We start from the raw sequence: 27,392 nt of genomic DNA, 5'->3' as shown, positions 1-27,392 counted from the left end.
CTGTAACATGTACCACAGGCAACCCAGTGTATGCTTCACGGAAGCATCTCGTTCTCATACAAGGACTGTTCAGATTGCAAAATCTCAGTCACTTTTTTAACCTACGGGATAGCATTCTCGACCGCAATTTTAATATCGTGTCACGCAAAAGCTTAGAAATTCAACCTTGCTTTATCACATGACGAAAAACCCTATCAAACTGAAAATTTGTGAAAAGACAAGTCTTCAGCTTTTCTAATAACTAACTAAACTAAAATCTCAAAAGGATTGATAATTCCTTATTTTTAAATTTTGATTACGTCACGTGAAAACCAAGAATAGCAGTACACAAGCCCTTAATTAACGCGGAGACATATGACACAAAACAATACAATTTGAAGAGGGAGACGTAATCTATCAAAGTAGAAGAATATTCCGCCCACATTATGATTTAAAGACTCTTGAGGGGAAGTCGACAAGCGCTATTAATACCGTAGTTCATTCGTTCATACACGAATTCGAAGCACCCATTGAAAATCCCGGAGCCAAGGACAGGTAGGTTTTTAGTAAAGGGTAGTATTAAGGTTTATCACACACTTTTTGTTGAGTGATCATGAAAAAAAATCCGTACAAATAGTTCTTGGTCCGATTCTTGATCCAATTAGAGAAAGAGAAAGTGAATGAATCGCGTCTCCTGGCTCTGTGCGCACTTGTGAAAGAATAGAAAAAAAACATTTAGTTTTAAAACACTACTCTATTTGATTAAAAACTTGAACCTTCGTACCGACTTTATTGCTATAGGCGACTTTCAGAACGAGTCAGAATACAATAGGTGCGTTGTTCTTATTATGCAAATAATAATAATAATAATAAGATAAGCTGTTTTTTTTTCTATTTTTTACTTTTCTATCTGCACTTTTAGTGGAACAAATTTTATTCTCACTGATTTTAGTCTTTAAAAATCTATATTTGTGAAAGAGCAATCGTTGCGTTATTGTAATAGGAAGTCGTAGCCACTAATTGTGAAACCGCAGCTGACAACACATGGTCTTCATGTACCTGGAAGGACTGAGAGCCTGCTCACAAGCTAGTCTTCGTTGAATGAAAGTGCCAATTATTGTTCGACAATTGTTGCACACCGTAGTGACCTCTTCACTGACACCCATTGCATTAATGGTGGATCCGAGTACGTGTTAGAGCTTTGAATCCTTAACATATTCAAGCGATAAAAAGAACAATGGGTGTTGACCATACATAACCCAAAAGCCTTTTGAGAGTGCCAAAAGAAAGCTCGGTTTCACTTAGATAGACCCTGACGTCAAGCCCAAAAACCCTATGTGCAACTAACCTGGAATGGGTAGATCAATTTGATCCTTTTTGCGATAAATAAATCATGAGAAGACCTAATTCAAAAAGAAAACTGTTCAAATTTTAGTATTTACTTCGGAGATCATTGGTAACACTTGGAATTTCTTTAAGAAGCATATGATTGGTCCAAGGAGCTATCCTTGAGGTACACGGCAGGAAGTACTTACAAAGCTAGAACTTAGGTACATTGTTCATAGTGACTATCTAGCCGGCGACTTCGACGATAGCCTCGGATGTAAAGCAAGTCATATGCATGGCAATGCCACGTATATCATAAAACTCAGATCTTTTGCTGCCGCAACTTCGAGGCAGCTCGAGCTCTCTAATCGGATATCGGTTTCAGTATTCATACACTTATCCATCCAATCTGAACATTGCAGCATTATTAGGGAACAAAAACTCTGAACTATGCACTAACCTGTATTCGAAGTCGGACCCTCCAGATCTATAGTTCTGCATGTGTCTTCACCACTACACTTCAGCGTCGAACATGATCAACCACCCAACACTGTTCTTTTTATCATTTACTTTTGTTTACTGATAAGTCATAATTGATATCGATGTATAATAACCAAAACGAATCCTAACCTGACCCTATTTGTTCTCTAGGTTTAATTTAGGCTCCAAAGAAGGTTTCCTCAATTCATCTGAGTGCATATTCAACCTACTAGGTAAAATGAGGATCACCAATTTAACCTGTAAAAACGGATTCAACCTGAGACCGGGTTTTACCTGCAATATGTACACCTTGCAATTGGGCAAATTTATGTACTTCTATCAAACCACGACCCTTCCCGTCCAATGTTAGCAAACAAAATTGTTTTACTGAAAAATTCAATTACATTGCTATTTTACAAGAAATTGTAAGACCTTCCAATTACTTTGCTGCAGAACTAATACTAAACAATTCTCCACGCTTTACAAGTTTTACAATTCCGATGTTTTTTCTGCCAACTCTCTTGCCTACCTTTAAGAAAAGACTTCAAGCTATTTATTTGCAAGAATTATTAATGTATAGCGCAGTTGTTAATTGTTTCCTATGAAATTCATGTTTGTTGAAGATTTGAAGTGTAATATGTCCACTTTTTGGCCCTTTATCCTATTTCATCTCTTCCAGCTGTTTCCGACTCTTGAATTATCTCAGTCGTTCGTTATTTAGGATAGATTCATTCTAGGTCTAGGCTCGATTTCCGCCGCTTACTCGAGTTCGGGTATTCTCCCCGTCCCCGAGAAGAGACGGCTGGACACGTGAGCGATAGATTGTGTCTGTGACGTAATTGAAGTAATTGAAGTTTATAGTTTCGGGGAAATGGCATTTGACATCCCAAAACATTGATTTTAACAAAACAGTAATTACATAGCAATGCTTAAAACGTCTGTGCGAAGTTTCCAGATGACGCGAGCTTGAGTTTGTGGTTAAATGAACAATGTTAATTAGAATTCAACCCGGCGGCGAATTATCAACAAAATCTTCGGCCGCTTCAGCGCTCTCGGCCCCCTCGTTCTGCCACCAATAAATTCAGCACTAATTTTGATTGATCTTGAGGAATTTTACTTGCTCTTACATTAGCGAAGTCTGAGGAGAAATCACAATAGCAGTGAAGTTGAGGGCCCAATTTTGCCCTTGGCGCTAACTCAGCAACTGGAAAATTAGTGAAGTTTCCGAACTCAGGCGATAGAAACCGACACGATACCATTCTCCAGCTTCTCGAACACTTTCCGTTGTCGAAATCTTGGATGTTTTCCACCTTAAAAGCACTGTAAAGCTCGAGCAGAGGGTTAAAGAACACCTTCGCAGCCACAATTTCAACCAAAAATTTTAATTTATGCCTGCTCGATTTGTGCAGGCGAGTTTCTGATTGGTGGAGATTAACAATGGCTAACCTCACGCGTCCAGCCGTAGTTTTGGGAGTGAGCTCTGGCTTATTTCCCGAAACAGCGGCTGGTAAACAAGCCTATTCTAGGCCATATTACTGAGGAGGTCTTGCTCAAGTTCGTTCCGACGGATAATACGTCTCTAGTGCAAAAACGGACAATGGCTCGGATGGTTTTTCTGATTTTCTGTCCTGTCGAATTGTGCGTTTACATCATTTTTGGCAGATGGGAAGGTTCGTCAACCCAAAATGAACGGTATTCATTTTTCAATTTCTCGGAATAACTGTTTTCGTTTTAGGTTTTATACAACACTTCATTGAAATTAGTGTCATGCATGATCACTGTGAAACTCGGAAAACCGTGAAGTCCAAAAATAACAATATTTATGGAATATTAATTGTATGTCTAGTGATTAATCAAAGTGAATCCCACAATAGGATACCTTGAATAATCATACCAGTGTTCACGGATCTCCGAGTTTCGCAGAAAGAGTTTGACAGACTGTATTATTTTTCTTTGCCCTCTCTAATGCTGGAGTTCTTGTAAGGAAGCTATACCACTTTCTCGTGATCTGTCAAAGTGCAGGAATGTTCCACCCTCAATTCAATTACACCTTTTGTTGTTCATTTACGCAAAATATACATTCATTTACGTCAACAGTTCAAACTACACGGCAAATGTACGTTCATTAGCACTTTCTTGAACTTCATTAACGCGAACGAAATTTTAATAACGCTATTTGCATATGTAATATTTTTAAACAATTATTCGCCCAAGGAGAAGTGATTATCGGTGAATATTCACCGAGACGAAGTCGAGGTGAATATTCACCTATAATCACTGAGCCTGAGGCGAATAATTTTTTAGTATAAATACACAGGTTATTATTTCGAAAAAGCGAAAAAAAAAATTTCAACGCGAAATCATCTTCACTTACAGTGGCAAAACGATTACTGGCAGCCGTTTTGTCCGTCGAGGTGATTATCGGCTGATAATCCGAGATAGCGAGCCAATGAGAGCGCGCGATTTTGTATAATCACCTGTGTATTTATACTAAATAGATTAGCGAAGCTTCTTAGTTATTTATTCTTACTGCCTGTAGGGTTAGTGAAAATAGAAGGTTTCGAATTGTCCGAGTTTTGATGTTTCCGGTTGCTGCTTAATTGAATCATTTTCTTTGCTTTTTTCTGTAGAAAAAATCATTGGCTAACTAGTGAATTCCACGGTAACTTTTACGCTTAAAACCGATATCGCATGAATCACGAAGCGATGAGTGCGATATCGGTTTTTCGAGTGAAATTTAGTTTGGAATTCACCAGTTTGGCAATGAATTTTTTCTTGAACCGCATGAGTTTTAAGAGAAAACAAGCACACCCCCAGCGAGCGAATAGAAAAGGAAGAAAGCTATCTCAGAGTCAACTATCAATAGCCAGCTAATAGGAAGCACGCTAAAATTAGAAACCATAAAAAAACTTTGTCAGTTCAAGGTCAAAAAACGAGTTTTACTGATGTACTTTATTCCACTTTATCTCTGAAAACGAGATCATTCACATTTTGATGTATTTCAATGAAAAACGCCAGGTTGGCTTGGAACAAGAATCGGCAAATACAGCAATGCAACCAAGAAAGGACGAACTTCAAACAAGATCCGCTCCAACAGTAAATTACCTTTAGGTGCTTTAAACAAACTTTTGAAAACACAGTCAAGCTAGTGAAATTTCCCCCTTATTTTAAGAGAACTCATTGCCGGCGATTACGTGTTTATAACATACGGGCAAAATTTTCTTGTCACTGTCGAGGCACATCGAAAACCAGTTGGGCAAACGGATTAGAAAAGCACTTGTTCGCTCGCATCTTAGACCAAAAAAAAAAACAAACAAACAAACAAATCAGCTTTTTCTTTATGTCCAAAAGAGTACAGATAAATGTTATTTAATTCCAGTTGAGAATAAAAATTCGAGTTTCATTCCTGTACAAAGAAAAAACCGATTAAGCCACTTTTTTTAAAAAAATTAAAGCTTCCACTTTAAATAACGCATCCGTAAAAATAACAAACGGTTTCGTGCCCAAGAATTTGCGGAGTAACTTCTCCCACCAAGTATGAGCTATTATATTACTGGTATTCTGTTTTGTCGTTGTCGTTCTCTTTCGCTCTCCTTTCGTTTCTGTTGTAGTCATAGGTACTCCAGGCATCATGCAACCTTATCAGAGCTTCTAAATATATGCCAAAAATTGCAATACAGAGAAAAAAAAGCAGCTCTAAAGAAATTTAAAAAAAACCACTCAGCTTTAAGTTTATATCCCTCCGATGTTTGACTTGACTTGAACTGCGTAGCCACCAATGTAGACCACAGCTATCATGATATGTGAGCAAGTGGTTTAATCGGTTTTTCCTTTGTTCAGGAATGAGACTCGAATTTTATTGTCAACTGGAATTAAATAACAATTATCAAAAGAAAAAGTTGATTTTTTTGTTTGTTTTGCATTGAAATGGGAGCAAACAAGTGTTTTTTTTTTAAATCCGTTTGCCCAACTGGTTTTCGTTGTTCTTTATGTTATAAACACGTAATCGCTGTGAGTTCTCGTAAAATTAGGGAGAAACTTCACCAGCTTGTGTTTTCAGAAGTTTGTTTAAAGCACCTAAAGGTAACTTAGTATTGGAGCGGATCTTGTTTGAAGTTCGTCCTTTCTTGGTTGCATTGCCGTATTTTGCCGATTCTTCTTCCAAGCCAACCTGGCGTGTTTTAATGAAATACATCAAAATGTGAATGATCTCGTTTTCAGAGATAATGTGGAATAAAGTACATCAGTAAAACTCTTTTTTTGACCTTGAACTGACGAAGTTTTTTTATGGTTTCTAATTTTAGCGTGATTCCTGTTCGCTGGCTAGTGACAGTTGCCTTTGAAGTGGCTTCTTTCCTTTTCCATTCACTCGCTGAGGGTGTGCTTGTTTTCTCTTAAGACTCATGCAGTTCAAGAAAAAATTCATTGCCACACTGGTGAATTCCAAAAACCGATATCGCACTCATCGCTACGTGATTCATGCGATATCGGTTTTAGCGTAAAATTTACCGTGGAATTCAGTAGTTAGCCAATGAATTTCCGGTTCCAGAAAACTGGAAACATCAAAACGCGGACAATTCAAAACCTTCTATTTTCACTAACCCTACAGGCTGTAGGAATAAATAACCAGGAAGCTCCGCTTTTAGGCTTGGATAAATCTATGTATTAACATGGATGTCCAATATCAAAGATGTATGCTGTAAGCGTGATACTGGTCACATTGACTGTTTTGAGGTTTATATTGTTTTTGGTCTCCCATCCAGATACTAACCCCGCTGAACCCCTAGGCATTAGTTTTAGCGAACTATTGTAGCTGTCAGATGCTCATAGGGCACGCTTAAACTTGTGGTGAAAAGCAGTTGTGCCTTCTGATTTCCTGTAACATGTACCACAGGCAACCCAGTGTATGCTTCTCGTTCTCATACAAGGACTGTTCAGATTGCAAAATCTCAGTCACTTTTTTAACCTACGGGATAGCATTCTCGACCGCAATTTTAATATCGTGTCACGCAAAAGCTTAGAAATTCAACCTTGCTTTATCACAAGACGAAAAACCCTATCAAACTGAAAATTTGTGAAAAGACAAGTCTTCAGCTGTTCTAATAACTAACTAAACTAAAATCTCAAAAGGATTGATAATTCCTTATTTTTAAATTTTGATTACGTCACGTGAAAACCAAGAATAGCAGTACACAAGCCCTTAATTAACGCGGAGACATATGACACAAAACAATACAATTTGAAGAGGGAGACGTAATCTATCAAAGTAGAAGAATATTCCGCCCACATTATGATTTAAAGACTCTTGAGGGGAAGTCGACAAGCGCTATTAATACCGTAGTTCATTCGTTCATACACGAATTCGAAGCACCCATTGAAAATCCCGGAGCCAAGGACAGGTAGGTTTTTAGTAAATGGTAGTATTAAGGTTTATCACACACTTTTTGTTGAGTGATCATGAAAAAAAATCCGTACAAATAGTTCTTGGTCCGATTCTTGATCCAATTAGAGAAAGAGAAAGTGAATGAATCGCGTCTCCTGGCTCTGTGCGCACTTGTGAAAGAATAGAAAAAAAACATTTAGTTTTAAAACACTACTCTATTTGATTAAAAACTTGAACCTTCGTACCGACTTTATTACTATAGGCGACTTTCAGAACAAGTCAGAATACAATAGGTGCGTTGTTCTTATTATGCAAATAATAATAATAATAAGATAAGCTGTTTTTTTTCTATTTTTTACTTTTCTGTCTGCACTTTTAGTGGAACAAATTTTATTCTCACTGATTTTAGTCTTTAAAAATCTATATTTGTGAAAGAGCAATCGTTGCGTTATTGTAATAGGAAGTCGTAGCCACTAATTGTGAAACCGCAGCTGACAACACATGGTCTTCATGTACCTGGAAGGACTGAGAGCCTGCTCACAAGCTAGTCTTCTTTGAATGAAAGTGCCAATTATTGTTCGACAATTGTTGCACACCGTAGTGACCTCTTCACTGACACCCATTGCATTAATGGTGGATCCGAGTACGTGTTAGAGCTTTGAATCCTTAACATATTCAAGCGATAAAAAGAACAATGGGTGTTGACCATACATAACCCAAAAGCCTTTTGAGAGTGCCAAAAGAAAGCTCGGTTTCACTTAGATAGACCCTGACGTCAAGCCCAAAAACCCTATGTGCAACTAACCTGGAATGGGTAGATCAATTTGATCCTTTTTGCGATAAATAAATCATGAGAAGACCTAATTCAAAAAGAAAACTGTTCAAATTTTAGTATTTACTTCGGAGATCATTGGTAACACTTGGAATTTCTTTAAGAAGCATATGATTGGTCCAAGGAACTATCCTTGAGGTACACGGCAGGAAGTACTTACAAAGCTAGAACTTAGGTACATTGTTCATAGTGACTATCTAGCCGGCGACTTCGACGATAGCCTCGGATGTAAAGCAAGTCATATGCATGGCAATGCCACGTATATCATAAAACTCAGATCTTTTGCTGCCGCAACTTCGAGGCAGCTCGAGCTCTCTAATCGGATATCGGTTTCAGTATTCATACACTTATCCATCCAATCTGAACATTGCAGCATTATTAGGGAACAAAAACTCTGAACTATGCACTAACCTGTATTCGAAGTCGGACCCTCCAGATCTATAGTCCTGCATGTGTCTTCACCACTACACTTCAGCGTCGAACATGATCAACCACCCAACACTGTTCTTTTTATCATTTACTTTTGTATACTGATAAGTCATAATTGATATCGATGTATAATAACCAAAACGAATCCTAACCTGACCCTATTTGTTCTCTAGGTTTAATTTAGGCTCCAAAGAAGGTTTCCTCAATTCATCTGAGTGCATATTCAACCTACTAGGTAAAATGAGGATCACCAATTTAACCTGTAAAAACGGATTCAACCTGAGACCGGGTTTTACCTGCAATATGTACACCTTGCAATTGGGCAAATTTATGTACTTCTATCAAACCACGACCCTTCCCGTCCAATGTTAGCAAACAAAATTGTTTTACTGAAAAATTCAATTACATTGCTATTTTACAAGAAATTGTAAGACCTTCCAATTACTTTGCTGCAGAACTAATACTAAACAATTCTCCACGCTTTACAAGTTTTACAATTCCGATGTTGTTTCTGCCAACTCTCTTGCCTACCTTTAAGAAAAGACTTCAAGCTATTTATTTGCAAGAATTATTAATGTATAGCGCAGTTGTTAATTGTTTCCTATGAAATTCATGTTTGTTGAAGATTTGAAGTGTAATATGTCCACTTTTTGGCCCTTTATCCTATTTCATCTCTTCCAGCTGTTTCCGACTCTTGAATTATCTCAGTCGTTCGTTATTTAGGATAGATTCATTCTAGGTCTAGGCTCGATTTCCGCCGCTTACTCGAGTTCGGGTATTCTCCCTGTCCCCGAGAAGAGACGGCTGGACACGTGAGCGATAGATTGTGTCTGTGACGTAATTGAAGTAATTGAAGTTTATAGTTTCGGGGAAATGGCATTTGACATCCCAAAACATTGATTTTAACAAAACAGTAATTACATAGCAATGCTTAAAACGTCTGTGCGAAGTTTCCAGATGACGCGAGCTTGAGTTTGTGGTTAAATGAACAATGTTAATTAGAATTCAACCCGGCGGCGAATTATCAACAAAATCTTCGGCCGCTTCAGCGCTCTCGGCCCCCTCGTTCTGCCACCAATAAATTCAGCACTAATTTTGATTGATCTTGAGGAATTTTACTTGCTCTTACATTAGCGAAGTCTGAGGAGAAATCACAATAGCAGTGAAGTTGAGGGCCCAATTTTGCCCTTGGCGCTAACTCAGCAACTGGAAAATTAGTGAAGTTTCCGAACTCAGGCGATAGAAACCGACACGATACCATTCTCCAGCTTCTCGAACACTTTCCGTTGTCGAAATCTTGGATGTTTTCCACCTTAAAAGCACTGTAAAGCTCGAGCAGAGGGTTAAAGAACACCTTCGCAGCCACAATTTCAACCAAAAATTTTAATTTATGCCTGCTCGATTTGTGCAGGCGAGTTTCTGATTGGTGGAGATTAACAATGGCTAACCTCACGCGTCCAGCCGTAGTTTTGGGAGTGAGCTCTGGCTTATTTCCCGAAACAGCGGCTGGTAAACAAGCCTATTCTAGGTCATATTACTGAGGAGGTCTTGCTCAAGTTCGTTCCGACGGATAATACGTCTCTAGTGCAAAAACGGACAATGGCTCGGATGGTTTTTCTGATTTTCTGTCCTGTCGAATTGTGCGTTTACATCATTTTTGGCAGATGGGAAGGTTCGTCAACCCAAAATGTACGGTATTCATTTTTCAATTTCTCGGAATAACTGTTTTCGTTTTAGGTTTTATACAACACTTCATTGAAATTAGTGTCATGCATGATCACTGTGAAACTCGGAAAACCGTGAAGTCCAAAAATAACAATATTTATGGAATATTAATTGTATGTCTAGTGATTAATCAAAGTGAATCCCACAATAGGATACCTTGAATAATCATACCAGTGTTCACGGATCTCCGAGTTTCGCAGAAAGAGTTTGACAGACTGTATTATTTTTCTTTGCCCTCTCTAATGCTGGAGTTCTTGTAAGGAAGCTATACCACTTTCTCGTGATCTGTCAAAGTGCAGGAATGTTCCACCCTCAATTCAATTACACCTTTTGTTGTTCATTTACGCAAAATATACATTCATTTACGTCAACAGTTCAAACTACACGGCAAATGTACGTTCATTAGCACTTTCTTGAACTTCATTAACGCGAACGAAATTTTAATAACGCTATTTGCATATGTAATATTTTTAAACAATTATTCGCCCAAGGAGAAGTGATTATCGGTGAATATTCACCGAGACGAAGTCGAGGTGAATATTCACCTATAATCACTGAGCCTGAGGCGAATAATTTTTTAGTATAAATACACAGGTTATTATTTCGAAAAAGCGAAAAAAAAAATTTCAACGCGAAATCATCTTCACTTACAGTGGCAAAACGATTACTGGCAGCCGTTTTGTCCGTCGAGGTGATTATCGGCTGATAATCCGAGATAGCGAGCCAATGAGAGCGCGCGATTTTGTATAATCACCTGTGTATTTATACTAAATAGATTAGCGAAGCTTCTTAGTTATTTATTCTTACTGCCTGTAGGGTTAGTGAAAATAGAAGGTTTCGAATTGTCCGAGTTTTGATGTTTCCGGTTGCTGCTTAATTGAATCATTTTCTTTGCTTTTTTCTGTAGAAAAAGTCATTGGCTAACTAGTGAATTCCACGGTAACTTTTGCGCTTAAAACCGATATCGCATGAATCACGAAGCGATGAGTGCGATATCGGTTTTTCGAGTGAAATTTAGTTTGGAATTCACCAGTTTGGCAATGAATTTTTTCTTGAACCGCATGAGTTTTAAGAGAAAACAAGCACACCCCCAGCGAGCGAATAGAAAAGGAAGAAAGCTATCTCAGAGTCAACTATCAATAGCCAGCTAATAGGAAGCACGCTAAAATTAGAAACCATAAAAAAACTTTGTCAGTTCAAGGTCAAAAAACGAGTTTTACTGATGTACTTTATTCCACTTTATCTCTGAAAACGAGATCATTCACATTTTGATGTATTTCAATGAAAAACGCCAGGTTGGCTTGGAACAAGAATCGGCAAATACAGCAATGCAACCAAGAAAGGACGAACTTCAAACAAGATCCGCTCCAACAGTAAATTACCTTTAGGTGCTTTAAACAAACTTTTGAAAACACAGTCAAGCTAGTGAAATTTCCCCCTTATTTTACGAGAACTCATTGCCGGCGATTACGTGTTTATAACATACGGGCAAAATTTTCGTGTCACTGTCGAGGCACATCGAAAACCAGTTGGGCAAACGGATTAGAAAAGCACTTGTTCGCTCGCATCTTAGACCAAAAAAAAAAACAAACAAACAAACAAATCAGCTTTTTCTTTATGTCCAAAAGAGTACAGATAAATGTTATTTAATTCCAGTTGAGAATAAAAATTCGAGTTTCATTCCTGTACAAAGAAAAAACCGATTAAGCCACTTTTTTTAAAAAAATTAAAGCTTCCACTTTAAATAACGCATCCGTAAAAATAACAAACGGTTTCGTGCCCAAGAATTTGCGGAGTAACTTCTCCCACCAAGTATGAGCTATTATATTACTGGTATTCTGTTTTGTCGTTGTCGTTCTCTTTCGCTCTCCTTTCGTTTCTGTTGTAGTCATAGGTACTCCAGGCATCATGCAACCTTATCAGAGCTTCTAAATATATTCCAAAAATTGCAATACAGAGAAAAAAAAGCAGCTCTAAAGAAATTTAAAAAAAACCACTCAGCTTTAAGTTTATATCCCTCCGATGTTTGACTTGACTTGAACTGCGTAGCCACCAATGTAGACCACAGCTATCATGATATGTGAGCAAGTGGTTTAATCGGTTTTTCCTTTGTTCAGGAATGAAACTCGAATTTTATTGTCAACTGGAATTAAATAACAATTATCAAAAGAAAAAGTTGATTTTTTTGTTTGTTTTGCATTGAAATGGGAGCAAACAAGTGCTTTTTTTTAAATCCGTTTGCCCAACTGGTTTTCGTTGTTCTTTATGTTATAAACACGTAATCGCTGTGAGTTCTCGTAAAATTAGGGAGAAACTTCACCAGCTTGTGTTTTCAGAAGTTTGTTTAAAGCACCTAAAGGTAACTTAGTATTGGAGCGGATCTTGTTTGAAGTTCGTCCTTTCTTGGTTGCATTGCCGTATTTTGCCGATTCTTCTTCCAAGCCAACCTGGGGTGTTTTAATGAAATACATCAAAATGTGAATGATCTCGTTTTCAGAGATAAAGTGGAATAAAGTACATCAGTAAAACTCTTTTTTGACCTTGAACTGACGAAGTTTTTTTATGGTTTCTAATTTTAGCGTGATTCCTGTTCGCTGGCTAGTGACAGTTGCCTTTGAAGTGGCTTCTTTCCTTTTCCATTCACTCGCTGAGGGTGTGCTTGTTTTCTCTTAAGACTCATGCGGTTCAAGAAAAAATTCATTGCCAAACTGGTGAATTCCAAAAACCGATATCGCACTCATCGCTACGTGATTCATGCGATATCGGTTTTAGCGTAAAATTTACCGTGGAATTCAGTAGTTAGCCAATGAATTTCCGGTTCCAGAAAACTGGAAACATCAAAACGCGGACAATTCAAAACCTTCTATTTTCACTAACCCTACAGGCTGTAGGAATAAATAACCAGGAAGCTCCGCTTTTAGGCTTGGATAAATCTATGTATTAACATGGATGTCCAATATCAAAGATGTATGCTGTAAGCGTGATACTGGTTACATTGGCATACATGGAGGCGTGGACGTTCGTACGGACGTTCGAACGTACGTACGTACGGTCGATGACGTTATGGCTGTAAAACCAAAATTTCTGGCATCGATGGGTTACCATATTTTCTTAACTATGGCGCTCCCCGCTACTACATTCAATAGCATCAACGTATGAACAGTTGCACCGTTGGACAATCAAAGATAATAAGTATACTTTCAATCTCGCGCAATGGTTAATCACTAACACCAATAGAAAATCAGTTGCATAGTATGAACATTAATGGTGTATTAGAAACATACAATAATGCAATTTGCTAGAGATGCACAATCAATTGCACCTTCATAAAATCGTTTTTTCGAAATGGTCAATCATTAACTTCAACTGACAAACACGTGTGTAGTAATAACAATCAACTAAGGAAAAAGAAATTTTAATATTGTTATAATCATAATTTATTGATCACCGGAAATACATTTCAGTTAATCGACAACTCTTGTTTGAGCTTTGCCCTATGTCCAGTGATTTTCACGTGCAACCTCATATGAGCTGAACTTATGATCTCTCCATTGTTTTTTTGGCCAATCGCATGGCGCTCTGTGATGTCCAATAGCTTGCATTACCATGTGCTTGATCACTCTGGTCTTTTTCTCACGTCCAAGCACAATATGTCTTGAAGTTCCCTCCCATTCCCCCTTTTTAATATTGGACATAGGACGTGCGAAACCCTTATTAAGTGCCATGTTGTCAGGTATCAGTCATTTTATCACTCATTTTGCATATATAACTTATCCATTCGTTCAAGGCATTATTGTATGCAAGTTACCAATAGTCACAATCGTTTTCTGCGTCCTCGCATTGATGTCCCTTTCAGTTTAAAGTTTCAACTTGAGGCAATGATATGACATCTCTTTAGTAATTTCTTGCACTTAGTCTCTAAAGTCACTTTGTACTCCTGGGATGTACATATAGGCTAGTTTGGGCCCTTGGGAGGCCCACGATTGGTCACAGCTGACCCTGAGGGGAGACTCAACTCCCTCCGCTATATCCGTCTGTGCACCTTCCATATTTACCCAGGAATGGTCACAGTCGGCTCTGGGAGGAGTCCCAACTCCCTCCTCCATACCGGTGTGTGTACCGCCCTGAGCTGGTGGTAGGTTTTTCTTTGGCTAAAAAATCCAGGAGTACATGGGGCTAACCTTTTAAGTTTCAGTGGAGCGCTTCGTCTCCCACTTCCCCCTTTTGAGCCACACCAAGTTGTTGTTTTTGTTGATGTTAATTAAGTATAATAATTTTGGGTCGCCAAACATGAGGAAGTCGATTAATTACAGTGTACTGTAATGTAATGTTTTGTAATTATTCTTTAATTTATTTTTTATTTAAACATCTTGGAATCTACGTTTGCATAAATATGTACCACTGTCCACATTTAGCAGCCGTGATAGTGCCAATGTTTCTCTGCAGGGCCTGAAGTAGCTACTGAGTCCTGAAATTGCCTAACCCGATCCTTTGTCGTCTTGCCTCTGCTCTGTTGTTCATCTGTTCTTGCTACTCTGAACGACTTATGTTCGCTTTTATGGCTGCTTTTAGAGAAAAAAATTGCTTACTCCACGATGTTAAGAAACTGTATGTTATATGGGTGTATAGTGGTAGCTTTTTATGCTCAGAATTAGGACCAGGAATGGCAGGATTGTTGTTGGGTTGGTGCACCGTCATAAATGAAAATTATTTCATATTTGTGAAAGGGAAATCGTTGTGTTATTGTAATAGGAAGTCGTGGCTACTATCTGTGACACCGCAGCTGGCAGGCTCTTCATGTATCTCGAAGCACTGAGAGCCTGATAAGGTTCGTTTTAACGCTTCTTTTATCCCTTATATACTGTGCATACTATTCCTCTGTGCCCACAGTTTCGATGCCCAGTGTTCCTCTTTTCCTATTGTTCCTCTGTCCCTCTGTGCCTACTGTCCCTCTGTTCCTCTCTTCCCACTGTTTCTCTGTGCCTAGTGTTCCTCTGTTCCCACTGTTCCTCTGTTTCACCATTGCTCTATTTCCACTGTTCCTCCCTGCCCTCCGTGTTTACTGTTCCTCAATGCCCACTTTTCCTCTGTTTTTGTCTACTATTTCCTCAGCCCTCTTTTCCTCGCTGCTTTCATGTAATGATTCACGATTTTTCAGTTCCCGGTATATGTGTATATGACTAACGATTTCGGAGCCCGGTATATGAGAGACAACCCCATATTCCTCGCGAATCAAGAGGTGGAGGCGTTGTCTTACTTAACAAGTAGTCTTATAATCTTGCTATGCAATCACTAATCAACACTTCTCACAAGTCTTGAGAGTTTACGGATATGTTTATGAACCATTCGTCAACCAATTTAAGAGAACCTTTTAATTGTATGTAAACGAGCTTCAAAATGGCTGTCACGTTTTCAGTCGCTGAAGATTTTTTACTCGTTCTTTTGCTTTTAATGACCTCGTTGCGTGCTTTCTCGACTGGCTTTCAGTCTAATCGCCTAACCCAGTCTTTCGTCAAGTCTCCTCACCGTTTTGCGTGACTGCTGTGCCGTGGATTTCACGTCGCTCCCGTTATCGCCTCGTTTCTTCATTTTCTACTGCGAGTTGTCCTCGTCGTCCGCTGTGTATCTGGCTAAAGCGTGGTCCTGTTTGTGTCTACTTGCCGTTCCTTGACTTAGCTGTTTGTATGGATGTTGAGAGAAATCCTGGACCAGTGTATTCTTCGATTCAAATTTCTCAAGTCGTGGATGTTAATGTTAATGCTTTATGATTATTCATCAACCTTTGCTTATACATATATATACAAGACATGATTTCTTTTCTATTCGCTTCTCTGGTTGTTGTCGTCCGTCTAATTATATGTTGTGTCGCTTGAAGAACATTTCCGTTTTGAAATTTCATGGAAAACGCCCCGGCATAGCTTAGGCCGAGGCTTCCTACAAACGTGATCTCTGTTATTGCATTATCTACTGTGCAACAATGATGTTGCCATTCGTGACTTATGTCCCACTGGTTATGTGCTCCTACAGTGTTCCTCGCGAATGAAGAGGTGGAGGCGTTGCCTTACTTCGCAATCACTAATCAACACTTCTTACAAGTCTTTCGAGTTCGCGGGTATGTTTATGAACCATTATTCAACCAATTTAAGTCTTGTCATTATCTACAGAAGCAGTCCGCCTCCATCACTATGGCTAATCATTAAACTTGTAGATTGTTTCTTGATGAGTTTTCTAATCTACTCAAGTGTTTAATTTTGTCTTTTCTTCGTTATTGCGGGCGAATTCAATTTTCATACGGATGACGTCGATGCTACCGCTACTCAATTTCTGCATTGGACTCCTTTGGCCTTGCCCATCACATCCACGCTCATTTCTCACAGAAATGGCTATACGCTGGATCTTATCATCACAAGATCTCAAGATAATATTGCAAACGATTTTTCTGTTACTGATCCAGTTATATCTGATCCTTTTGCTGTCTGTTGTCAGCTTAACATTTGCCAAACAACGCTTTGGGAGAAGAAAACTCGCTACTCAGAAACTCAAATCCGTGGATATGTCATCTTTACACAATGGCATTATTAATTCGACGTTACTCGATTGATACAATGTGCACCATGACTTAACATTTCTTACAGATCTTTATACGAATGATCTACTGTACATTCGTCCCGCAGCACCTTGGTATAATAATTAGATCGCTATTGCCAAGTCAAAATGGCGAAGATAAGAAGGACGTTGGCGTTGCTCCAGGCTATCTGTCGACAGAGATCGCTACGATATTTCTTGTTGAACTTAAGCTCTAATTCTGCCTGTTTTCATTCTTTTTACAGCGGTAAGCTTGTCATATTAAGACGGGATATTATGTCGTGTATTTGTAAGGAAATGTGTCAGGGTGGTTTTGGTGGATGGAATCTAATGCTAACCAAAACGAAGGGCCCTTCGTTTTCTCGTACGAAGGCACCGCTGGCTACGAGAAACGATGGGATCTGGGAACGAAATCACAACCCCATAGAATACAAGTCAGAGATAATTCAAATTAATAAATAATATATTTTTTTTTGCTCTATAGACACACACTCGGACATAATGTTTTCCCCAAACTGGTATAAACATTTATTGGGCAAAAACTTAATTAATGTTGCTGCTCTAGCCCATAACAGATCAATTTCATGCTAAATATGTTTATACACTGATATTTGGAAGATAACCTTTTCACACCAATCAAAAGTTAGCGAAAAGCACTGTTTTCTTAAGTATTATACTTTTATATACTTACTTTCATACTTTATTTACAAACAATTCATAATTATACAAACAAGACCATGGTGGCCTGCAGTTAGTATTGCTATTCTAGGCGGGTCACTGCAGCACTATTACTAGCTCTCACAACAAAGTAAACAAAAACACACTTAGAAATTGACAAGAATTGCGCAAACAAGAATGGCACAAACAAACGTCTCTTACACAAAAGAGAAAAGTGTTCTAAAAAGGATCTGAGATATTATAGGTAACTGTTCAAGAAAAGCTATATACTTTGAAAGATCAATGTAGCGCATATCAACATTCATCTCCTCAATTTTTTTAGGAAACATCAGAAGCAATTCATTCAATTTACGTTTAAAGGGTGTTTTCCTAAGTTAGCGAAGTTCAGAGGGCATACATATATGTTATTCACCGGCTGTGAGGTCCGTATGGGGAAAAACGGACCGACCTAAGCAGATGAATAAAGTATTTATTTTTTCTTCTTCCTTTTTTTTTTTTTTTAATTTTTCTGAAAATGAACATGACAAAATGGTTGGCAAAAAGTCTTTCTACGCGCTCTACGTCGCCTTGTCATAGTTGAAAATAAATAACTTAAACTGAAACAAGCGCTCCGTTTGCAAAGCTCCAAGAAAAAAAGGTAGATTAACGATAAAACAGAACTTCAAATATTTCTTGCCGCAATAAATATAAGAAAAAACCAAACAGTTATGTTTCATAGAAAGCACAGAGACAGAGAAATGAGCTAAAGAAACTTGAAACAATGCATGTTTGAAAAATTCGTACAAACAGGCGAATAATGTTTTACGTATTAAAATGCTTTGTCTTATTGAAAATGAAACGAAAGTTCTTAAAACAGGAGGAAAAAAATGAGTGAAAAATACTCACAAATCTCAGTCTCTGCCTTCATATCTTATCTTTTCAAGTATTTATCTTAGTTTGTTCTCCGTCAAGTCCCTCACAAATCAGTGCAGAAACGTTAACTATATACAAGAAAAACTTGTTGACATTAGTTCATGCAAACTCCATAACATATTTTAGGATGTTGCGGGAAATCTTTAGTTATTAGCAAGTACGTGTAATATATTGGTAAGTAAATTGCTCTAAGAGCTGAGTGGATGAACTTAGTGTGGCTAAAACTTTTCATGAGTACTAGCTGTTGTGTATCATTTTTGCATGGAAAACCGCTTGTCAAAAAAAAAAATTCCAAACCCTTTCCCAAAAAAACGTTAAAATGGTGAATCTCAAAAATTCGGATTTAGATGTGATCCAAAGTATTGTCCTCGAGTGTGGATACTTTGGATTCATGATCCGCTGTTGGATTTCCCCAAAACAACGCAAAATCCGTTTTTGGATTGAAGAAGCCTTTTTCGGATTTTCCCAAAAGACGCACCCAATGAAGCACAAAATAGACAACAAGCTTTCTTTCAAATAATTCGTTACTGTCACATTTCTGACAATGCAAGACTGTGCAGAGTTGAGTAAACACTGTGATGCACTCAAGGCGTTCGATTCCTTTTAAACCCATACAGAATTTGCCATTTGGTGTTAGTGTTGTACATAACACTACAGTTAACTAAATAACATTAGAAACAAAGCTCACTTTGTGATATCCGACGGCGAAAGATGCAATTGTTGTCCAAGACCATTACTCGTCGCTTGGAAGATTCCAGATATTTATTTTTCACCGCTTGTCGATCTTTTTTTATCCAATTGACTTTCTATTATTGAGCTCCATAGGGGTATGTTTTGTTTAAAGATCCACTAAAACGCCATTGGCGTTACAACGACTTTCGACGCCATTGTACGTTAATTAAATATCCTACTGCGTCCACCGTATAAAATCTACTCTTTTCTACTACCTCCTGAAACCGACCAAATATACACCCAGAAGACTACGCACAAAGACACTACCTAGCAGGGGAGGGGTAGGAAAGACTTTAGACTTATTCGTTAGTTCAGCTAAGGCTAAAGATATGACATGGCGTGCCGACTTGAGAAGACTGTAACCACAAACGATCAAGCAAACCGATGAAGTTATAGCTGGAGTAATTTACTGACCAAAACAAAGCCGTAAAACTAAAGAAATAAAGGAAAACAATGCAAACAAAAAAGACTAATTAGGGTGACGATCGGTGTCGTAAATAAACTCGAATATAAAGCAAATACGAATCACATAAATGCAGCAAAAAACCGAAAACAAATGGAATCTAACCTTGTCCAGCCTTGGGATCGAGTAGATTCTAGAAAAAATACGCTAAACGAGCGCTCGAAACGATCTAAATTTCTTAGTACTGCGAATCTCTCGTCGACCACGCTACGGCAAAACTACATGGTCACGTGACCAAAAAGGGCGCCAAAACAAAGGCGGAGGCCTGGACAGGCAACAAAAAACTGGCTACAGTTACAGAGACGAACTGGAGAAGAGTATAGCCCATATCTTTACTTGATGCAGTACTAAAAATTTCCATGTCAATTTCAGAAGAAGTGACAGCATCAAAGTAGAAAGAATTGGGGTAATTTGAATTCCCAAGATAGTCTTTAAAGTCCCTGGTGGGTGGTGGTATGCTATTTGCAAGCTTCGGTCCGACGGACGCGAAGTGATGGTTTAAGGTATTTTCTATTTCTGATTTGTTTTGAGTTATTCTCTGATTGTTAGGACTTTGAAGAGTTGTTACAGTCCTTGTCTGTCTCTTCTTGTTAAAAGTATTAAAGTATAATACCTCCCACGTCTAAACCTTTTTTTGTTGCTCTGGAGATAAAACACTAATTTCAGCAGTTGTAACTTTTACAAACTTTCCTTAGTAGTGCAGTTGAAATTGTATCGACTAGCACTGTGCCACATTCAGGCGAAAATGCTTCAGGCTTAAATCTATGATGTGAGTAATAGCCTTCTATAACGTGCAGACCTAACAGTAAATACTGGCTCTCTGTGGAAACAAAAACGTCACCTTAGCAATGCAAATAGACTGTTCAAGTCCAACTGCTGTTGTCTCGGATGAACAGCTTCATATGTCAGAGTTCCTGATCTTCACACAATACCTACAAACAGCATGACATTCAGTAAATTATTCGAAATGATGACTGATATCTTCATTATAAAAAAAAGCATCAGTTGACAGGATACATCTATTAGTTTTTCCAGTTCTACCAACCTATTTTTTTCTGCTTAGTGTATTTGCCCAGGCATAACACCAATCTTACACTGTCCTGGCTGGGAAGCATTGGGTAATATTATTATTTTTTCATAATACAAATTAGCAAAATTTAGGATTTCGGCCAGCCGAGATTACTCAGAAAAAAATATTTAATATTCTCATAATTTGTTCAAATGATCGTCTTAGACGAGCAGTGTGTACTGTGTTGTCTTAAGGAACAAGCAATCCGAAAGGTGAAAGCAAAACCCATAAAATAGTCATAATTTCAAGCAAGATGGTGAGTTGCTGATTGTCGATCGGTACTCACTGGAAATGGAAGAAGCTGGTGTTGCTGTTGACTGCTGTTATAACTTAATATCTGCACAGTTAAATGTATTAACCAATAGCAAAGAGGTAAGAATATCGTCTGATTGTGATGTTAATTCTCTCTTTGTTTCTATAAATCAGATTTTGAGTGATGGTACAACAACAAATGTTCCTTCTTGGGCTTATTTGCATCGTTGCATTTGTCACAACGAAAGGTGAGCGACTTCAACCCTTACCGACTGTGATAGAAACTTTCTTGACTTGCAAGAGTGACACGTCTTTATAGAGTTAAGGTTGTAGATGCAAAATGTTGGTTGTCCCGTAGGTTCGCTTAGCTTTTCAACAGCATGCAGGCTAACTCAATTTTTTTCAGTTTCGAGGCCTCTAAATTAATTGCAGTCTTAGAGACTTCGTCTAGGACTGGGACGAACCCCCTAAACTGATATGAAAACCGTTTAATTAAAAACACACGTGCGGTTTCTGAAAAAAAAATGGATAAGCCCAATCCTTGTTTGAAATAGTACAAAACCGTGAATGATAGATAAGAAGCCTCTTCAACAAAGTTTCTTTTTTTCTATTTTCAGCTCAAACGAACTCTTCATCGGGTCACAGAACTATTTTTAATTTTAGATCATGTAAGTGTTAATAATAATTCGTGACTTTCTGTACGCAAAACAACCTGCGAGGACATGCATGTATTCACTTTGCAGGTATTAATGTTGCCGGTAAAATCCGTTCTCAAGTTGAATCCGTTTTAACCAACTGTAGGTTAAATTGGTGATCCTCATTTTACCTAGATCGGAAACGCACTTAGATGGATTGAAGAAACATTTTGGAGAGCAAATTAAGCCTATAGAAAAAGTAGGGTCAGGTTAGGATTAGTTTTGGATATTATACATAGATATCAATTGACTTATTACAGAAAAGTAAATAATGAAAAGAACTGTGTTGGGTTGAGCATATTCCGTGTTGTAGTGTAGTGGTTGAAAACACAGGATTATAAATCTGGAAGGTTCGAGTTCGAGTATCGGCATTGCACTGTACAGTTCTTTGTTCCCTAACTCTGTTGTAATGTCTGAATGGATAAGTGTATGAATACAAAAACCGATAAGATGATATGGAACGTTTGATAAGAAGATGTGTTGAGACGCGTAGGACAGAGCTTGAGGGAAAGTATAGGTGTTTTCAATCCTTAAACTAAGTAGAGTGCATATTCAACCCAGGTAAAATGCGGATCACGAATTTAAATTAACGGATTTGACCGACAACATAAACACTGCTTGATTAACCTCGGTCCCGGAGCAGGGGCCAGAGACCAAGCGTCTTCTGGAGGTTTAGGGTTTTCCCAATGACTGCAGATGCCTGCATTCCCCTGAGGCTGAGAACGTTTAAAAGCAGAATTTGTGTACTTTGCAATTTTATACATGTCAGATACTACCGCGCTGTTACGGACCGTAAATTAAACTATTTTCGATCCGTATGGACCGTAAACTTATGCGGACCGTGAACCGAGAAGTTAGCGGTCGATTAACTGCATATATCATTAACTGAGAAATAACAGTGCTGGGCCGGGTGTTGTCCAAAACAGCCGCACTGTAACGGACCGTTAACTCCCGCATACTGTCTATTCATTTCGTTTGCAACATAAGGCTGCAGGTGGCCTGGGCTCCATTGTTTCAGTTTTTCTTCCTGGTGCAACGGTACAATGAAAAAGCTGTTTGCTGATGGCTTGTAAAAGATTTTCACTGCTAGTTTTGTTTATTAAATGTCATAAACTTCCTTTTGTAATAAGAAAGTACGAGCGTAATTATAAGAAAGTAACCATAAATAAGCCTGATTGCGATCCTTGACTAAATACTTAAAAATGTAAATACTTCTAATAGTTCGAGGGCAGTAATTGAAGTTACTGAGTAAAAAAAAAAAACTAACAGACGGATCTTACAGCATGAAAGATGAAAACGAATTTAGTAACGTATCTTTTATAATTCCAAATAATGGCATAGAGCAAACAAAACAAACTATTATATTATGGTGGAACGTACAATAGAATACCGCCTTATAAATAAAGCATCGGGTACTATCGGAGAGGTGTAGTAAAATAACTGATTGACTGACTTGCAGGCTGGCCATGGGTAAATGAATGACCTATCTGCTAAGGCTGAACTGATTGGCTCGCTGACCGATTAACTGGCTAGCTTCCACTTGATTGATTAGCAGAGCAAGCGGTCGGCTATTGTCTGCTAGCATACTAACTGGATTAGTGTCTGAGCCATTGACCAACTGGCTTTTCGGCTTGTTACATGGAGGACAAATTCTCTGACTCATTGATCCTCTGAATGATTATTTGACCGGCTGCCGTGAATTACTGGCCCGGGCAATGGCGAGTGCACTAAATGGTCAAGTTGTCCTCTAAAAGGATTGACTGAGTAATCTGACCCGGGAAGAAATATGGGTTTCAAGCTGTTGCTTCGTATGAAATATCCAAGAATCACATATATGACAGCCATTGCTGTTTTTTGAAAACGCTCTAAATTCCAACTTAGACTGCTACTGAAGTGACCAGTGAACACTACAATGACTCCCTTCATGCTTGTTCTTGTTTGCTACTTTAGCTTCTCACTGCACTGACATCAATGGAAACATTCGTCAGAATTTTGAGACTTGGTTGAACGGCTCCTGTGTGGAATGCGCATGCGTATATGGCAGTATAAACTGTACAAAATATTTTGTTGAAATAACCCATGGATTGTACAAAGTATCGGCGTCTCCCACGTGTGAACTGTGTGGTATTCAAATACAGACAGGACCGTTCTTAAGTGCCTGCAAAGGTGAGTAGAAATTTAAAATGATATCTTTACAAGGCGCGTAGTGTTTACAGCAATTTATTCGAATTTTCTTCGTACAAACCGATCAAAATCGGCAGAACGTTTGGAGATCTCTAGCTGTCATTCGCGAAACAATCAAAATTGTTAACCTGGTCTGTTCTCTCTTTCCTTCCTTTATTCTTCAATCCTTCTTTTGTTCTTTTTTTTTTTTTCATTCTTTTTCATTATCGCAAGTGCCTCTTTGCTTGGTACAGTGGACAGACCAGTCATAACTGCGCGCGGGTCAATACGAAAATAGCCTTTATACCTCTCCGTAAAGGCCTGTTTAAACGGTTTCAACATTCGCTTCAACATGCATTCAACACTTTGTTGAACCAAATGCTGAGTGCGTTTGAACAGGTCGTCCAACATTGTTAAAAGCGTACAAAAATGTTGAAAGCCTGTTGAATCAAGTTTAAATTGATTTAAACTTTCATTCAACATCGATTCAACTTTTCTTTTTTTCTCGAAAATGTTGAATGGTGTTGAAGCCGTTTGAACACTGTTCAACAATTGTAGAACACACGCATGCTCACATCAGGCCGCAAAAGTCAATATGGCGTAGTTTATCTGGATGAGAGATCGTGGTTTCTAGTTCTCAGTTCCTCGCAATCAAATTTCGCGAAGTGTTGGTTTTTTTGTTGGCGCAATGTTGGAATCGTTTGAATGGCCTCCGCACAACTTTGTTTTTGCGTCCAACATTTGTCCAACATCCTTTCAACTTTGGTTGAACAAATGTTGGTCAAATGTTGAAACCGTTTAAACAGGCCTTAAATCTAGGCTCGATTTCTGCCACTCGTTCCCGGCTGTTCGTGGGAGGAGCGCGGGCTCCTCTCTCGAAACGGCGGCTGGTAATCAATACTGTAAATCGAAACAGTGCGCGACAATGAACGACTCTTATTTTCGTTGAAAATGTTCTCGGGCACTGATATTTACATGTACATTGAGAAACCGTTTATTCAAACAGCCTCATCATTTTTGTTTTTTTTTTTAGCATTCCTTGATAACAGAGCCAAGTTGACCAAATGTGAGTCACAGGGCTTTCATATCCGGGACTCTCACGTCTGTAATGGAATAGAAGAATGCCCGGATGGGTCTGACGAAACAAATTGTGCAAATGGTAGGTGACTCCAAGGGAACAGCCTTTTAATTATGTTATATTCCATTTATTGGGAAGAGGTGCCTTCTAAATGGTCTCAAAACTGCATGTTTGTATGAAAAACGTCTTCAGCCCCTCAACTAGATTAAGGACGTTCGCGCCAAAATCTTCCTACGGTGAGATTTTCTTCATTTCTCGCCTAGAGTTAGGTCATAAAGTACTTACTTCAAAAATGAAAAAAAAAAATGGGGGTCACCGACTTTGTTTCGGAGAAAATGGCAGTGGAAAAATGCCTTAATTTCGAAAAATCGGTCATAATAGCGAGATTTAGGCTCATCTGCTCATCCATCAAAAATCGTAAAAATAAACTGTTGGAGTAAAAGTTTCCGTGCATAGGTTTTTAGGAGTGAGATTTTTAGATAATTGTATGCCGCTAGGGATGTGGTAAACAGTACAGTTCATCCTCGACGAGCGTTTTCGTAAGCTCTATCCGTTGCAACCACTACCGGAATTCGATGGCACGAGGAAAGAAAATGTTAAAAAAGATAACTTCTTACGGTGAGAATTTTTTCATTTCATCATATTTTGTAGATAGTAAGTAAAGTAAGTGATTCATGATTAAAAAAATTGGGGTCACCGATGATCTGAACGAGTAAAATCGATGTGATTTTGCAAAGCTCTTGGAAAAGTTCGTTTGTCACGCTGTGACATGTCGGGCAAGGACTGGAACCCAAGAGAGGATCGATCGTTGAAGAGATGAAAGGTTTTTACCGAAAAAAAAAAACCTTTCTCGAGCATAGCAACGAAGTTTTAAGCAAGGGTCATCTTCATTTGGTTGGTGTTTTGTATAATATCTCTCCATTGCCGTCATGCTCATCCTCTGGAGTGTGTTTTTTGTGAAATTCAATCGCTGATTGTTTCCGCGCAGGTCCGCACTATTCAAGCGGACGAGGACGAAAATACTGCTCAATTTTCACGAAAGTAAAGGAAAAGAACTTTAAAAACATGCATTCACTTTGAACTTAAGTTCGTAGGGTAATAAAAACATTAAAAAGGAACAGCCCCATTAAATTTACGCAACGGTTCGTCCTCCAGTTTTCCAAACTTTCAGCCACTAGTCTACTCGATCAGCTACCTTTTCCTGAGCTTTTCCATCCTCCCGCTCACTTCTCTTTGAAGTTTCATGATGATTCGGAAAGAGATGTGCCATTCTTTTGCAGGCCTGGAACTTCTTCCTCGGGGTTTCTGTCGCCATGTTCATGCTTGAAAAATTTGTATGAAAGTCAAGTAGACTAGTGCACGCCAGATAAAACCTCGCGAATATCAGTCGTGCAGTAGTCTACTTGACTTTCATAAATATTTTAAATTAATTTTGACTGATCACGATCTTCTCTGATCCAACGCTGTGCAAGACTTATCGTCCACGGTTTTTGCAAAGGTTTTAAAACCTCAACTTCACAAATACTCGAAGTAATGCGTGACATATTACAGTCGCGTTACCTGCGAAGTAACGTTGCGCACAAACAATTAGCGCAAACGTCCTTAAGTTGCAAAGAAAAAAACCTTAAGTCACTGCTGGTTGTAGGTTTTTCCTGGCATAACAGAAAGAATGTGACATTATAAGTAGTGGACCCGGGGGAGGACCGCGGCCACTACCCCCTTCCCTCTTCTTTATAAGTCCTCTGGGCAGAGACGTTATTCGATCAGTTGCTAGTCATTTTTTTTATCAGTTGTGAATTTCAAAATCGATGAGCTCAGGATCACTTATTCTATCAGTTGCGAGTTATTTTTTAACAGTTGTTCTTATGACATGAAGTAATTAGAACCCGGAGACCACTGATTTGCTAATTGGCGGAAAGAGTGTAAGTCAGTGGACCTTTTAAACCTTTGCTCTTGCGAGTAAATCCTTCAGGGATTCCCTCTGTTGAAAGAGATTATAGGTTTCTCTGTGTTATTCTCTCTTAGTGAGGGTTGGTTTTCGATATGATGCCATTTGCTCATTAATATCTTCTTTAGGTTAGGTTTGCTGGGTTGTATTGCGTGAGGAAATTAAAGGCAATATGTTCTCTCTCCCAGTGAATTTTATTTCTGCGAGGACGTTATTGACAAGGTTATCTGGATAGCCTCGCTCGCACAGACGCTATCTGAAATTCTCTATGTTGCGCTTAAAAGCGTCTCGTGGGGAGTTAGTTCTGAGGAGTCTCAGCGCGTCGCCTTTTATAAAGTTGTCCTGACGCTTGGAGCGCAGCAGAAAGTGAAACGTATATAATGGACATTCTCTGTAGGTTTGAACTGAGTCTGAATGTCCAAGATATGATCATTATGAAATCTCTCTCTTTTAAAGATTGTGGTGTCTAGGGACGTTATTTCCTTATAGTTTTCTGATCTTTTAGCCGTGAATCTTATTATTGGATGGTGTTAGCTTCTGAAATAAAAAGCTCGATCTCTTCTTCCTTTTAAACCCAGAGGAGAAATACATAATCCATGTATCTCTTCCACTGAAAGGGTTTTATTTTATATAACTCGGGCATATACTGAATTTTCGTCTCAA

At 38.5% G+C, this 27,392-nt stretch overlaps 1 protein-coding gene and 1 long non-coding RNA gene across 2 annotated transcripts in view; one reads left to right on the top strand and one right to left on the bottom strand.

Annotated features, from left to right (window-relative positions):
- The window catches only part of LOC138041009 (uncharacterized), a 301,351-nt gene that overhangs the window by 243,269 nt on the left and 30,690 nt on the right, over nt 1-27,392 (bottom strand). The window lies entirely within an intron of this gene.
- The window catches only part of LOC138040987 (uncharacterized), a 70,840-nt gene continuing 50,555 nt past the window's right edge, over nt 7,108-27,392 (top strand). Inside the window, exons 1-5 of the mRNA XM_068886742.1 lie at nt 7,108-7,184; nt 21,020-21,093; nt 21,463-21,513; nt 23,491-23,706; nt 24,737-24,862. Of these exons, the coding sequence (XP_068742843.1) occupies nt 21,030-21,093; nt 21,463-21,513; nt 23,491-23,706; nt 24,737-24,862 (457 nt within the window). The 5' untranslated portion in view covers nt 7,108-7,184; nt 21,020-21,029. The remainder of the gene's footprint in view (nt 7,185-21,019; nt 21,094-21,462; nt 21,514-23,490; nt 23,707-24,736; nt 24,863-27,392) is intronic.

This window comes from Montipora capricornis, chromosome 3 (assembly GCF_036669925.1).
Source record: "Montipora capricornis isolate CH-2021 chromosome 3, ASM3666992v2, whole genome shotgun sequence".
Taxonomy (NCBI): domain Eukaryota; kingdom Metazoa; phylum Cnidaria; class Anthozoa; order Scleractinia; family Acroporidae; genus Montipora; species Montipora capricornis.
The sequence above is the reverse complement of the archived record's forward strand: the minus strand, read 5'-3'. Positions and strand labels throughout refer to the sequence as shown.